The 15,975-nt window shown below is 46.5% G+C and overlaps 1 protein-coding gene across 1 annotated transcript in view; it reads right to left on the bottom strand.

The window, feature by feature from the left end:
* Positions 1-15,975, bottom strand: part of LOC117451592 (nucleosome-remodeling factor subunit BPTF-like) — a 62,881-nt gene that overhangs the window by 5,945 nt on the left and 40,961 nt on the right. Inside the window, exons 20-28 of the mRNA XM_071203909.1 lie at positions 15,778-15,914; positions 15,588-15,687; positions 14,648-14,817; positions 13,780-14,554; positions 11,156-12,699; positions 10,471-10,559; positions 6,615-6,840; positions 4,520-5,169; positions 304-483 (exon numbers count right to left, since the gene is read on the bottom strand). Of these exons, the coding sequence (XP_071060010.1) occupies positions 304-483; positions 4,520-5,169; positions 6,615-6,840; positions 10,471-10,559; positions 11,156-12,699; positions 13,780-14,554; positions 14,648-14,817; positions 15,588-15,687; positions 15,778-15,914 (3,871 nt within the window). The remainder of the gene's footprint in view (positions 1-303; positions 484-4,519; positions 5,170-6,614; positions 6,841-10,470; positions 10,560-11,155; positions 12,700-13,779; positions 14,555-14,647; positions 14,818-15,587; positions 15,688-15,777; positions 15,915-15,975) is intronic.

The following is a 15,975-nucleotide window of genomic DNA, read 5'->3' as shown; positions in this document are numbered from 1 at the left end:
CAAATACCTGTACTTTCTACTTCTTACATGTTGAACTCAAATACCTGTACTTTCTACTTCTTACATGTTGAACTCAAATACCTGTACTTTCTACTTCTTACATGTTCAACATGTAAGAAGTAGAAAGTACAGGTATTTGTGTTCAACAAGAGTATTTTTAAACACGAGTATCTGTACTTCTACTCGAGTAAAGGATGTGTGTACTGTTGCCATCTCTGGGTATTTCTCTCTCCTTCAACAGACACATTGTTCTGTACTTTGTTTAATGTGCGGAAAGTCCCCCAGCTGCGAGTGTGTACGTACTGTGACTCGTCGTAGGGAGTCCTGCAGATGCAGAACAGCTCCTCCTCTGTGCTCTCCCCCTCCTGACCTCGCTTACAGGCGTCACAAACAAAGTCCTCCAGCTTCTTGGCTTCTTTCTCCGTGATGCCCACACAGGCCCCGTGGAACCAGTTGGAGCAGAGGTCGCAGCCGATGTAGAACCTGAGAGGAGGAGGGACTTTAGAGCCTTGACTTACATTAAAGCAGAAATACTGTGGTCTTTAAAATACTATAATACGTTACTTAAGAGTGTTAGGCCCTGTAATGTTGTTCACGTTTTTTGTTTTGTTCGGGTGCTACCCAAAAGAACTGAACACAAGGAAGCGAGAACAAACCTTTTTAAATGTATGTCTGCAACAGGCAATAGCACTTTCATGAAAACATTGAAACAGTCCAAGTATTGGTAAACGGTTAAAAGAACCGTCTCCATGGGTCTCGTTAGAGAAAATAATATATTCAATTAAAGGAAAACAAGAACTATTTAACAAAGTATGGGTCCCTGTCCTTAACTATCGGCTCACACCAAGGACTTTGCTGTACTGCAGATCGCGTTCACACCGGAACAAATGAAGCCGCTGACGTCACTTCTTCTTCTTCTTCTGCTTTGGGTTTACTGGTAGGCTACAAACCACTTCACGGCGTATACTGCCACCCGGAGTCCCCGGCCGGAAGTCCCCGGAGTTGGGGAAGGCTTCAGTAGAAGCTGCTGGGACTCCCAGCAGCTGCTACTGAAGCCTTCCGAGTAAATCGCCAGAACGCCGACACCTCCTCATCTCCACCGCTCCCATGTTTTATTTTGTGTTGCCATAAGTTAGTCTCTCTGCGTTTCTGCGCTGGGCTAATGCTAATAATGCTAATGCCAGCAAATAAAATGGCGGCTTCACAAAACTTTTCCGAGTTTTACGGGGCGTGGCTTGCAATCCGCCCAGCCAATCAGACATAGGAACTTCTTTCTCCCCAGGAAAGTCCCACCTCTCTAGCAGGGACGGAAAAGGGACTGGAATGGTTCTCATTAACTAAGTTCTAGTTCCAGATTTTTTTGGTGTGAACTATCGGAACTATACTGGGAAAAGTACTCCGGTGTGAAAGCGCCTTATCTAACATGAGGATCTCGAGCAGGGGGGGGCAAATGGCGGGGAAACACTCACAATAAACACCGGCTGTTGTTCTGCCTGCTGTGACGTTAAGTTACCGCTCGTAATTATGCCGAAGCTTCAAAGTTGTATTTATCGTCTGAATTTGGCAAAACAAGTTTAATATTCTAAAAACCAGGACTTTGTTTATTTGAAATCAGATGAAAACGAACTGTAACGGACCCTGCCGTGTTATCTATGATTTCTACGGAGAGGCGAAGTCCCTCCCTTTCCTCCATGGGACCTTTTTTCGGAAAAAGTATGCATTGGAGTCGATGGAGAGAAAGATTATCGTTTGAATTGTGCCACGAATTACACACATGATGTTTGTCAATTCAAAAGATAATTAAAGTCAAAACATTTAAAATGTGTCGTCAAACTGTGAAGTAACATATTTGTTTGTGTGAAACCGCTCAATGAACTACATCTCCCGCCTCGCACCACACACCCAGACGGCCGTCACGTTGAACATTTCACTTCTTTCTCTCAGAACGAGGCGGAAAGTATTAAAAGAGGTGAAAATCACTCCGAGTCTGGGCGCGTTGAGAGCTGCACACACAAGGGGAGTGAGTCGGTTCCTGAGAGCCAGCATGCGGGACCGGGACTCTGGGATTTGTAGTCTTTCTAGTTGCGTATTTTTCATCGTCTTATATTTCAACAGTTTTACGACAAACTGTGACTTTTCTGACATGGAAATGATTTGTTAAGATTGATAAACATCACATGTGTAATTCGTGGCACAATTCAAACGGGATCGAAAGATAATCTTTCTCTCTCCGTTGACTTCAATGCATAATTTTTCTGAAATAAGGTCCCACGGGGGTCCACCGGAAGGGGAGGGACTTCCTATACTCTCTCTCTACGCCTTGCATTCATAATGTCAGCAGGAGGGAGGGGGAGCGGCGCTGAGGAACAGCAGAGTGCGGGTTGACAGGTGCCTGTGTGGAGGCGTGTGGCGCAGTGGACTAGTGTATTGGTGTTGGGATCAGGGCACAGGTTCAAACCCCACAGCATGTCGTTGTGTCCCTGAGACACTTCACCCCAAAATGCTCCTGTGGTGATTGTCCACAGTACTGAGTATGGAAGTCGCTTTGGATAAAAGCGTCTAACAAGCGACATGTCATGTGATGTGTTGACATTCCCCTTATTGTGCGTCAGCAGAGGCTACAAGTGTCTTAGGTTCAAGTTAGACAACTACCGTCTGGGTTAGTGTTCATGACTTCATGTTTATGTCATCTCAATGCTAGGGCTGTCCCGAATACCATTTTTCGGGCTCCGGATATTCGGTAGTAATCAGCAGCGAATATTCGGCCCGCGTGCGGGGGGCGTAGTAATCAGCAGCGAACCGCTTCAACACGTGTATTTCGGTTTATTCACGGCATTCATTTTGTTATTCTACTGTATTGTTGTTTATAGTTATTTGTTAATGTAACCCAATGTGTGTTCTTTGAAATTGAAAAGGATATCGCATTGTGTTTGTTACTTTCGTTGCAGTTGTAAACGTCTTAAGTGTAATTTGGCTTCCTATTTATTATAGACATGCTTTTATTTTGAAGGAGAGGTAGCGCTGTTGACAGGAAGTTGTTGTTGCTATGGAAACAACGTGACGGAGATTAGCGGAGAAAAGTAATATCTACATATAAAGACGGAGAATGTCAACGATAACGTTTAAGGTTAAGTGTTAGCACCCCCCGAAGAGGCACGAGCTCTTACGGTGGTATTGGAGATTTCAATAAATTCAATTTGAAAAAAAAGGGGAAAAAACAAACAAAACGAATATCGAAATCCGAATAGTACTCCAACGAACGAATATTCGGGTACAGCCCTAAAATGCACACACACTGATATTTGTTTAGTGAGCTTCAGAGGATGTTCCCTGAAAGATTGTAAAATGTCAAAGAAGATGTCCGACTTAGTATATTTGTTATTAATTACAATACATGGAATGTGTGTGTGTTCCAACTAATCTGCGGCCCCCTGGTGGCCAGTACATACATGCTGTGGCCCCCACCACCATCCCTGCTCTCGAGAGTACTCTGGGTCAGCTAATTGGAGATGATTAATGTTCCTCTGCTGGAGGAAGGATGGAAGCCTTTCATATCTGCCTACATGCTTGTATATTTCCTTACTTAGCCTACCACCATGTTTATGTAGTTCATTTAATGTGACTTTTAATGTACTTCATGATGTTATGTCTTGTGGATGTTTGTGTCCTGTCTTATATATTGTCTATACATGCTAAAAACTCACACACTACTTTAAGTACAGTACTCGTTTTAAAGTACTTCCCCAACTGACTGCTGGTACTTCACTTGTCCCATTCTCACACATACACACACTTTTAATGCACTTTATATACTATTTTTTTTTTTTAATCAATATTTTTAACTATTTATTCCCCCGTATGATTGTTTGTCCTATTGCTGTGTTTTTTAGTGTTATGTATTTGTTTGTATTTTTTGCACACCGGGACAGAGTTGCACTCTGAATCTCGTTATACTCTGTGTATAATGACAATAAAAGGCTTTAACTTAACTTTAACTTTGAATACCATTTTCCGGGCTCCGGATATTCGGTAGTAATCAGCAGCGAATATTCGGCCCTCAGCAGCGAACCGCTTCAACACGTGTATTTCGGTTTATTCACGGCATTCATTTTGTTATTCTACTGTATTGTTGTTTATAGTTATTTGTTAATGTAACCCAATGTGTGTTCTTTGAAATTGAAAAGGATATCGCATCGTGTTTGTTACTTTCGTTGCAGTTGTATATGTCTATATGGACATGCTTTTATTTTGAAGGAGAGTTAGCGCTGTTGACCGGAAGTTGTTGTTGCTATGGAAACAATGTGACGGAGATGAACGGAGAAAAGTAATATCTACATATAAAGACGGAGAAAGTCAACGATAGCGTTTATGGTTAAGTGTGAGCACCCCCCGAAGAGGCACAAGCTCTCACGTTGGTATTGGAGATTTCAATAAATTCAATTTGAAAAAAATATATCCGAATAACGACATCGAAACCCCTCCAACGACGAATATTCGGGTACAGCCCTACTTCACTCACTTGGACTCGTCGTACGCCGTCTTGCACACGCAGTACAGTTTGGGCTCCTTCTTGTGATCCTTGGAGGAAGACGAGGGCTTTTTCTTCTTCTTGTGTTTGTCTCTGTCTTTGTCTCTGTCCTGGTCTTTGTCCTTCTCTTTGTCCCGGTGTCTGTCCCTCTCCTTCTCCATCTCCATCTCCCCTTCTCTGTCTTTATCTTTCTCTCTACAGAGTTCCCGATCTTTCTCTCGCTCTTTCTCCCGCTCTTTGTCCCGATCTTTCTCCCGCTCTTTGTCCCGCTCTTTGTCCCGATCTTTGTCCCGCTCCCGTTTCTTCTCCTTGTCGTGATGCCGGTCTCTGATCCGGTTCCTGTCTTTGTCCCGCTCCTCCTCTCGTTTACGTTTGTGTGAGGAAGAGGAGGAGGAGGTGGGGGAGGGGTGTGCGCTGTGGGAGGAATGTGAGGAGTGATGGGTGGAGTGTGAGGAGGTGTGTGAGGAGGGAGTGTGTGAGGAGGGAGTGTGTGAGGAGGGAGCGTGTGAGGAGGGAGCGTGTGAGGAGGAAGTGTGTGAGGCGGCGGCCGCCTTCACTGTGGCTGCGGCCGCCTGAGTGATGGCTGCTCTCGCCTTCTCCTTCTCCTTCTGCAGACGAGCGATGTCCCGCCTCAGCTCCTCCTGAGGAACACACAGAGGACACAATGTTTAGCATCTCCTCTCTAAAGGTTACGCCTTCTCAAAAGGAGATTGATAGAAAGCCCACCCGGTGATATGATACTTTGCATGTTGACGTTATGATACGTTTTGTTTCTCAATGCTAGCGGTGATTAGGGATTTCTTTACTTTCTGTTCTGTTACGGTGGATATTAACACTATTGGGAAAATCCTGAGTGTCCTCCTCCAACATGAGAGTAGCATGCTAACAAGTGACTTTTAATGTACCGTACTTTTCGGACGATAAGCCGCGACTTTTTCCCCCATTTTTGTTGTACAGCTAACGGCCACTAGGGGACCTCCTAAATCTATGGATTTTACAGGTAAAATTAACCACCTTAACACTATGGGCTCTAGGACCGGCGGGCTCCAGCAGGAACAGCTGGAGGCCGGAAAAGAGTGAGACAGGCAGCGGCCAAAGTGAAAGTGGAACCGAGAGACAGAACGAGAGCAAGACAGACGGACAATTTAGCTGCTGCGGCTCATATACAGGTGCGCTTTATGGTCCGAAAAGTACGGTGCGTGGATCCTGAGGTTGAAGCTCACGCCGGGGACCAGGGAGATTTAACATTTTGAAGTATTCAGAGAAAGTCAGAATTTTGAGATTTTGTAAGAAAGTCATAATTTTTTTAAAAAGTCACATTTTATGACACAATGTTTCGTATCATTTGATCTTAGAACCTCAATTGGAATTTTTTATTTGGCTTATACTTTTTAGTAGTGTCACTTATTGTTATTTGAATTATGCGTCCAGCATGAGAGGGGCTATATAAATAAAGCTGATTATATAATGATATAACACCCTGTCATCCCACTTCCTGTCCTGATCCCGTGGGCTTTCCGCTGAGGCATCATATGAGAGTGACGGCCCCTACACACGGCGGAGTGCCGCTTCAACGCTTCTGCCTATTCACTTTGAATGGGGTGACGTCGCGATTCGCCGAACTGCATTGTGGGAGGCGTCAGCCAATCAAATCCCTCGTATGCAAATCTGACAGTACAAGCAGTAGCCAATCAAACCGCGTGTATGTTGGGAGAGCCAGACCGCAGTTATTTCCCATATGTCAACAAAAGGAGGAGAAAATGATCGTGGCGGTCGGGAACATACAGGGATACAAACCGGAGGAGCCAGGCATGGGGGGGGGGGGGCAGGGACAGTGGGGGAAACTGGGAGGTGTTCGCTTGTTTGGGGAGTTTATATCCAGTGTACTTCGTTTGAATGGACAGCTAGCAAGCAGAGACAGTATATTTAGCCAGCATGGATGTAGCATGAATGCTTTGCTTTGTATGTCCGGGGCGGGACATTCATGTGATTGGTTGTTGGTCGGGTTGACTCCCCAAGCTCAAGACACGCCCACCACCACCGCACGCCGCCGTGTGTGGGCCGTGACGGTTCATCGCGTGCTCACCTGGACCTGCAGCTGCAGCTCTTTGTCCAGCAGCGCCCTCTTCTTCAGGATCTCCGCCTTCAGCTGCTCTTTGTGTTTGTACAGCAGCGCCGTCAGCTTGGAGGCGTTCTGTTTGGAGCGCTTCTGCTCCACCACCTCCTCCTTCTTCCTCTTCTTGGCCGCCTGCTTCTCGTCCTTCTCCATCTTGTCCAGGATGAACTTCATCACCTGGTTGCACACGATCATCCTGAAAACAAGCGGGGAGGCAGTGGTGATCAGCTGGCGGAGGGAGACGCGGTGAAAACACGACGTTTAAAACCCTGAAATACACACTTTGTTTTACAATAAATCAGGCTCTGATAGGACCGTCAAGTCTCTCTCCTCGAACAGAAGGAATGGAACAATCTTAAAGAGATATTTCAAAACATGGTACACACGTGGGGTTTAAATCCAAAGAGTTTAATAATAATAATAATACATGTGATTTATATAGCGCTTTTCCTGGTGCTCAAACCGCTTTACAAGCAAGTAAGAGGAGGAAGTGAGAGAGGAAGGTGAGAGGAGGAAGTGAGAGAGGAAGGTGAGAGGAGGAAGAGGAAGTGAGAGGAGGAGGAGGAAGAGGAGGAAGTGAGAGAGGAAGGTGAGAGGAGGAGGAGGAGGAGGAGTGAGAGAGGAAGGTGAGAGGAGGAAGTGAGAGAGGAAGGTGAGAGGAGGAAGAGGAAGTGAGAGGAGGAGGAGGAAGAGGAGGAAGTGAGAGAGGAAGTGAGAGGAGGAGGAGGAGGAAGTGAGAGAGGAAGGTGAGAGGAGGAGGAGGAGGAAGTGAGAGGAGGAGGAGGAGGAGGAAGTGAGAGGAGGAGGAGGAAGAGGAGGAAGTGAGAGAGGAAGGTGAGAGGAGGAAGTGAGAGAGGAAGGTGAGAGGAGGAGGAGGAAGTGAGAGGAGGAGGAAGAGGAGGAAGTGAGAGAGGAAGAGGAGGAAGTGAGAGAGGAGGAGGAGGAAGTGAGAGGAGGAAGAGGAGGAAGTGAGAGAGGAAGAGGAGGAAGTGAGAGAGGAGGAGGAGGAAGTGAGAGAGGAAGTGAGAGGAGGAGGAAGAGGAGGATGTGAGAGAGAAAGTGAGAGGAGGAAGTGAGAGAGGAAGGTGAGGAAGTGAGAGAGGAAGAGGAGGAAGTGAGAGAGGAAGTGAGAGAGGAGGAGGAAGTGAGAGAGGAAGGTGAGAGGAGGAAGAGAGAGAGGAAGGTGAGAGGAGGAAGTGAGAGAGGAAGGTGAGAGGAGGAGGAGGAAGTGAGAGGAGGAGGAGGAGGAAGAGGAGGAAGTGAGAGAGGAAGAGGAGGAAGTGAGAGAGGAGGAGGAGGAGGAAGTGAGAGGAGGAGGAGGAGGAGGAAGTGAGAGAGGAAGTGAGAGGAGGAAGAGGAGGAAGTGAGAGAGGAAGAGGAGGAAGTGAGAGAGGAGGAGGAGGAGGAGGAAGAGGAGGAAGTGAGAGAGGAAGAGGAGGAAGTGAGAGAGGAGGAGGAGGAGGAGGAAGAGGAGGAAGTGAGAGAGGAGGAGGAGAAGGAAGTGAGAGAGGAAGTGAGAGAGGAGGAGGAAGTGAGAGAGGAAGTGAGAGGAGGAGGAAGAGGAGGAAGTGAGAGAGGAAGTGAGAGGAGGAAGAGGAGGAAGTGAGAGAGGAAGGAGGAGGAGGAGGAAGTGGGAGGAGGAGGAAGAGGAGGAAGTGAGAGAAAAGGAGGAGGAAGTATTTTGTCGAGTAAAAAGCAAAATGAAAACTCACGATAAATCTATTAATAGAAAAATATCTGAATTTTAAGATTCTCCAGAAAAAGTAACAAAATAACAACAAAAGTAAAAAGGGCTAAGCTAGGTGGAGTAAGGGCGAGGGGTGAGCGGGTCAGGAGCAGGGTGTCTGCAGGAATCCTGAAGTCAGACCTTTCAAGACCTTTTTTTAAGACCGGTGCCTTGCTCAAGGGCACGCGGCAGGGCAGGAGGTGAACTGGGACCTCTCCAATGCGGCTTTCACACCAGCGCTTTTCAGTTTCTAGCTCTGAGCGGGAGCTTTTCTGGTTCAGCTCCGGTTTCCCTTTTCAGCTCCCGCTCTGTGCACACCGCCCACTGCCGCCCCAGAGCTGCCCCTGCTGCGTCATGACGTCACCGTTTACATCGCTGATTTGCCCCCCAACGGCAGCTCACAACAACAACAACAACAACAACTGCGTCGGGTCGATGCTCGTGTTGCTTTTAATCACACGAAGCCAGAATAAATTGAATAACGACTTCTCCAACCTGATGCTTTTCTCCAGAGTGCCGTGGTTCATTGATTATTAATGTGTTTCTGCAGCATTTACCGACCGCTGCAGTGCTGCTCTTCCACGGGAGTTTATTCTCCCGTTCCCGGTTAGCTCACACTGCAGCGGCCGCTCTAAAGTATTCACTGTCCGACTCACACAAGCAGCTGATGCATATCCCCAGCTCCCCTTAGCCTAAGTGAATGTGTGTCAGTCTGAATTGACGCTGTTTGGTATCACAACGCTGTTATGAAAGTTTCTCTGGTATCAAACGGGTGATGTTGGCATAGCAACCGAAGCTAAACTGACTACTTGCATCCGATAGCTGCAATAATACAAAACAACACGTCTGCCTCTCTCCACAATGATCGATAACAGTGAACGGATGGTCAGAGTAAGGCACAAATAAACAGAATCACACGAAGCCTGGTTAGTGTTGCCTGACTTTATAAAGTGTGTTTATAGGCACTACTGCTTGTAGGCAGGCTGACAGTCGACCCGTGTTCAGGGGAGGTGGGTTTAGTTTCCTGCACGCCTCGACGTGAGAGAGACGTAAGCGACGCCGCTCCAAAGCTCTTGCCTCTGGACCGACAATTTTTTGGAGCTGGAAATGAAGCGGATTCCGGAGCTAAGAGCCGGCGCAGCTCCGGTGTGAACTGGAGAACCCGGCGCTTTTCAGGCTCTAGCTCCGAGCCGGAGCTGAAAAGGCGCTGGTGTGAAAGGGGCATGAGTAGCGGTCCACACTCCATATTTAGGTCTGGTCGGGGACTTGAACCGGCGACCCTACGGCTCCCAGCCCAAGCCCCTACCGACTGAGCCACTACCACTGCACAACGATTACATTCAGGCACACTGCCTGATGCAACCTCTTTGGACACTTTATATACTTATTGAAAAAAAAGCTACAAAATGTAATATCTTGGAAAATGCCGTTTAATAGCCTTAATTTTCGCAAAATAGATTTATCAACTTTTAATACTTTTTAAGACCCCGAAGAGTGAAAGGGTGAGTTTTGAGGGATTGCTTGATATATTATACATACTATATATGAATATATTGTACAGCCTTAAAGCTTAAATTACACTTCTATTTTCTTTTGCATACAGTATAAATAAATCAAATAAAAACATATGCCTCATTGTACGCTTTTATATTTCTTTTTTACGTAAGGAAATAAAAAACAGTTGAAAAATAAAGATTAGTATTTTTAGAAGAAAGGCAGTAAAAATACTAATACTACTAGTTTCCAAAAAGATATGATTGTTAATCATAGACTTGAGGCCCTAAAGGAGGAGGCGTGTGGCGCAGTGGTTTGTGCGTTGGTGGGGCACAGGTTCAAACCCCACTGCAGCCAGCATGTCGTTGCCGCTGTGGGGATTGTCCACAGTATTGAGTATGGAAGTCGCTTTGGATAAAAGCGTCTAACTGTCAAACATTACTGCGACATCACTACCGTTACATGAAGTCTTACTTAATAAACTTATTTGATTTTTATCCATGTGTTTGCCTTTTAATTTAATATTTGAGTCTGTACTCGCTGCCGTAACAAAGTCCTCGCTGTGGGAGGAATAAAGTGTGTGTGTGTGTGTGTTGTTCCTCAGACCTCTGGTTCTCCTCTCTCTCGGCGGCAGCGAGACTTTTCTTCTGCTTCAGCTGCTCGGCCGAGGAACTCTGCTTCACCACCACCGCCGCCTGCCACACACACACACACACACACACACACACACACACACACACACACACACACACACACACACACACACACACACACACACACACACACACACACACACACACACACACACACACACACACACACACACACACACACACACACACACACACACACACACACCACACACACCACACACACACACACACACACACACACACCACACACACACACACACACACACACACACACACACGATTTAATAACTTTTCTTTTCACGTTTTAACAAAGAAATCAGTTAAACAATAAAAATATCATTATATTATATAATATTTAAAATCCTAATTAAAAAAATAAGACTGAATGTAAATAACAATAGTATAATTTTCAATATTCTCACACTTATATAAATAATATAAGTTATTTTTATTTATTTTTTAATTGCACTGTTTCAAATAGCCAACCCTATTATATAATTGCAATATTTATACATCAGTATTTCATCAGAAATATCGTGATATTTGATTTTCTCCATATTACTCGTCTTACTTTCTGTAAATATTAAAAGTGTACCTGCTGTAAGAAATTGTAAATATTGTTAGTTGTTGGTTCTGACCTGTTTCTGGACCCCCTCCCCTGCCGGGCTCACAGCCTGCAGGTTCAGGTTCTGGTCCTTCTGCTTCCCCTCCTGCTGTTTCTTCTTCTTTGGTTTCTGCTGGATCTTCAGCAGCTCCTGGACGCTCGCCGGCGCCTGGATGGTCACCAAGTTCTGGATCTGGTGGTTCTGGATCTGGTGGTTCTGGGTCGGCTGCTGCTGGATCTGGAGGTTCTGGATCTGGTGGTTCTGGGTCGGCTGCTGCTGGATCTGGAGGTTCTGAATCTGGTGGTTCTGGGTCGGCTGCTGCTGGATCTGGAGGTTCTGGATCTGGTGGTTCTGGGTCGGCTGCTGCTGGATCTGGAGGTTCTGGATCTGGTGGTTCTGGGTCGGCTGCTGCTGGATCTGGAGGTTCTGAATCTGGTGGTTCTGGGTCGGCTGCTGCTGGATCTGGAGGTTCTGGATCTGGTGGTTCTGGGTCGGCTGCTGCTGGATCTGGAGGTTCTGGATCTGGTGGTTCTGGGTCGGCTGCTGCTGGATCTGGAGGTTCTGGATCTGGTGGTTCTGGGTCGGCTGCTGCTGGATCTGGAGGTTCTGGATCTGGTGGTTCTGGGTCGGCGGCTGCTGGATCTGGATGGGCAGCTGCAGTTTGATCTGCTGCGGTACCACTCCACCCTGCTGCTGGGCCTGGATCTGGATCTGGGCCTGGATCTGAGCCGCCACGTGGGGAGGGAGAGCGGAGAGGAGCTGCACCGGCTGCTGGAGGCCCGGTACTGTGATCAGCTGGTGCCTGAGGGGGGACTGGACCTGCACCTGGGTCTGGTTCTGAGGCTGGAACTGGACCTGGAGCTTTGCTTGGACTTGAGGTTGGGCTTGGATCTGAATCTGCTGCTGAACCTGGTTCTGCTGCGGGGACTGGACCTGGAACTGGGTTTGGATTTGAGTTTGGACCTGTGGTTGTTGCTGCTGCTGCTGGACTTGGAACTGGGTTTGGATTTGAGTTTGGACCTGGGGTTGCTGCTGAACCTGGCTCTGTTGCTGGAACTGGATCTGAACCTGGGGATGGAGCTGGTTCTGGGCCTGAGTTTGGACCTGCTGCTGTTGAGCCTGGGGTTGAAACGAAGCCTGTATCTGCGGGTGGTACTGAGGCTGGACCCGGGTCTGGACCTGGGGCTGAAACTGGACCTGAGGCTGGAGGTTCTGCGTCTGAGGCGTGAACTGAACCCGGACCTGGCCGTGGTTCTGGGCTTGTGCTTGGGCCTGAATGTGTTGCACTTGGGCAAACGGTTGGACCTGGATCTGGGCCCGGATCTGGTTCTGGATCTGGCGCTGGGGGGAGAGAGGAGTCTGGATCTGAGGCTGTGAGGGTCTGACGGCAGGGAGGCCCATGTGGACCTGAACCGCCGAGACGGGGATCTGAGAGAGCTGCTGCACTGAGACCACAGCAGGGAGTCCTGGGGGAGGGGGCTGAGGCAGGGCGGGGGGGTTCTGAGGCTGATGGACCAGGGTCTGAGACAAGGCCGGGGTCCAGACCTGGTGCTGAGCCGTCCGAAGATCAGCCAGAGCTGCAGCGGGAAGGGGAGAGAAGCATCAATAAACAGACACACGAGTAAGAACAGCAGCGTCCAAAGGCTGAAGTACTGAAGTGCTGCATGAACACATTTGAGATAATTTTTTTCACTACTTTTTACTAAAGATTACAGTTTTGTATATAAGTGTATATTTTTTTATATATTTTATCTTATTTTTACAATACATTTCTCCAAAATGTACACTTTTTATTAAAATATTTCGTATATTTTTTATTAAAATATTTCGTATATTTTTTTTATTTACTTCAGATTTTCTTTCATTTCGTATCAACACATTGTATATAACTTGTTTGAATTATTTAAACATTTTTAACTGTTTATTTAAATTATTGTAACTTTTAAATTGTTTTATTTAACCATGTTCTCGTACATTATTATTATTATTACCAAAATGTATTGTAAAAATAAGATAAAAATATAAAAAAAATTATTAAAATATTTCGTATATTTTTTTTAATTTACTTCAGATTTTCTTTCATTTCATATCAACACATTGTATATAACTTGTTTGAATTATTTAAAAAATTTTAACTGTTTATTTAAATTATTGTAACTTTTAAATTGTTTTATTTAACCATGTCCTCGTACATTATTATTATTATTACCAAAATGTATTGTAAAAATAAGATAAAAATATAAAAAAAATTAAAATATTTCGTATATTTTTTTTAATTTACTTCAGATTTTCTTTCATTTCGTATCAACACATTGTATATAACTTGTTTGAATTATTTAAAAAATGTTAACTGTTTATTTAAATTATTGTAACTTTTAAATTGTTTTATTTAACCATGTTCTCGTACATTATTATTATTACCAAAATGTATTGTAAAAATAAGATAAAAATTAAAATATTTCGTATATTTTTTTTAATTTACTTCAGATTTTCTTTCATTTCGTATTAACACATTGTATATAACTTGTTTGAATTATTTAAACATTTTTAACTGTTTATTTAAATTATTTTAACTTTTAAATTGTTTTATTTAACCATGTTCTCGTACGTTAGGATGCATAATGTCAAAGATAAAATGCGTTTCTCGTGTTCCTTACCTGGCACTGAGGGTGTTGTAGCGGTGGCGGTGACGGGGGTGACCACAGCAGCATGAAGAGGAACATGAAGGGGGGTCTGGATCTGAGTCAGACCCCCTGGGGAGGGGGCTGACATCTGTGTGGAAACAACACCTAAAACTGGGGAGGAGACGGGGGCGAGAGCTGGGGTCGGGACTCTGACCGGAGAGGGAAGAGCAGACGCTGGGATCTGAAGCGAGTTTGTCGATACGGCCATTTGGGGGGAGGTTTTGATTAAAGTCGGAGGTAAAGAAGGGGCGGGGCTTAACACGTGTGTCTGGATTTGGGGTGCAACTTGTCCCGGGACAGGGAGCGAAACTGCAGTTTGTGCGGGGAAAACCCCCGAAGAGAGGGTGGAGATTTGAGTCATTGCTGGGGAGGGAATAGGGTGGGGGAGGGAAGTGGGTGAGGATAGCTGAGACGCCATTTTGTTCTGCATGGGAGCCAAACTCGGCATTTGTGTCGGGACAGGAAGAGGGGCGACCATTTTTGTTTGTGTCAGGGACGAGGGGGTGGTTTGGACTTGTGCGGGGGCTCTGGTTTGGCTTTGAGGCGGCGTTTGAGGGGTGGTAGTGGGTGAGGATGATGGGGGGACGGGGGTGAAGAGGAACCGCTGCACCTGGCCGTTGGGCATGGCCGCCTGCATGAGCTGCTGCCCGGGGCTGGGGACCACCGTCACCCCCTGGGGGAGGATCTGTAACTGACCCTGGGTCTGCCCCTGACCCTGGATCACCACCGTCAGACCAGGGTTCCCCCCCTAAAGAGGAGAGAGGGACAGAGAAGCATTTAACTTAGAAATCCAAGGGAGAGAAGAAGAAGTTTGAGTTGATGCGATAGACGTGTGTCTCACCTGAGCGCCCTGTGTGAGCTGCAAGAGTTGAGCCATGGTGAGTTTAACCTGACCCTGCTGGGGTCTGCTGGGCTGGGGGGGGGCAGGCGTCTGTCCGGGGGTCGAGGGGGCCGGACCTGCTGCTCTCTGAGGGGTCTGCAGGGGGGCGGAGCCAGTAGGCTGAGGCTGGCCTGGAGGAGAGGAGGGAGAATGTTTTATTAACCCTACAAAGCTAAAGGAGGCTAATGTTGGGCTATAAAGGAACTACAGCACGGTCACATGACTTCACGTCTACAGCACGGTCACATGACTTCACGTCACCACCGCTAAGCTAAAGGAGCCTAATGTTGGAATATAAAGGAACTACAGCACGGTCACATGACTTCACGTCACCACCGCTAAGCTAAAGGTGGCTAATGTTGGGCTATAAAGGAACACACGGTCACATGACTTCACGTCACCCCGCTAAGCTAAAGGTGGTTAATGTGGGCTATAAAGGAACTACAGCACGGTCACATGACTTCACGTCACCACCGCTAAGCTAAAGGCGGCTAATGTGGGCTATAAAGGAACTACAGCACGGTCACATGACTTCACGTCACCACCGCTAAGCTAAAGGCGGCTAATGTTGGGCTATAAAGGAACTACAGCACGGTCACATGACTTCACGTCACCACCGCTAAGCTAAAGGAGGCTAATGTTGGGCTATAGAGGAACTACAGCACGGTCACATGACTTCACGTCACCACCGCTAAGCTAAAGGTGGCTAATGTTGGGCTATAAAGGAACTACAGCACGGTCACATGACTTCACGTCTCCACCGCTAAGCTAAAGGTGGCTAATGTTGGGCTATAAAGGAACTACAGCACGGTCACATGACTTCACGTCTCCACCGCTAAGCTAAAGGAGGCTAATGTTGAGACCTTAATTTTCTAATAGATATTATAGCGTTAAAGATCACCTTGCTGAGCCAACGCCGGACTCCTGAGCATCGCTGCACCCGTAGCCGTAGCTGGTGAAGACGTGGTGCCCGATTGGATTTGACCTACTGTTGTGACGGCCTGAAACACAAAGCCATAAAGATAAAATCTTCAACGATCATGCTCTTAATATTTCTGAAACTGAAAAGGACATGGAGAAAGAAAGCAGACCTGCTGCGGGGTGGTTGTTGTGGAGTTGGAGGCTCTGATGTTCATGTTTCCAGTCGTTGGATGTAATGTGCTGTAAGTCCTCAAGTTAGCAGGGGGTCCAGAGGGGAAGATGCCCAGGACCTTCTGTGGCACGACACCTGTGGATAAGAGAAACATTTAATAAGTGAAAGAAGCAAATATGCATCGGGTGATACAGGT

The sequence above is a fragment of the Pseudochaenichthys georgianus genome, chromosome 8, assembly GCF_902827115.2.
Source record: "Pseudochaenichthys georgianus chromosome 8, fPseGeo1.2, whole genome shotgun sequence".
Lineage (NCBI taxonomy): Eukaryota > Metazoa > Chordata > Actinopteri > Perciformes > Channichthyidae > Pseudochaenichthys > Pseudochaenichthys georgianus.
Note: the sequence above shows the minus strand (reverse complement) of the source record. Positions and strands in the feature narration are given on the sequence as shown.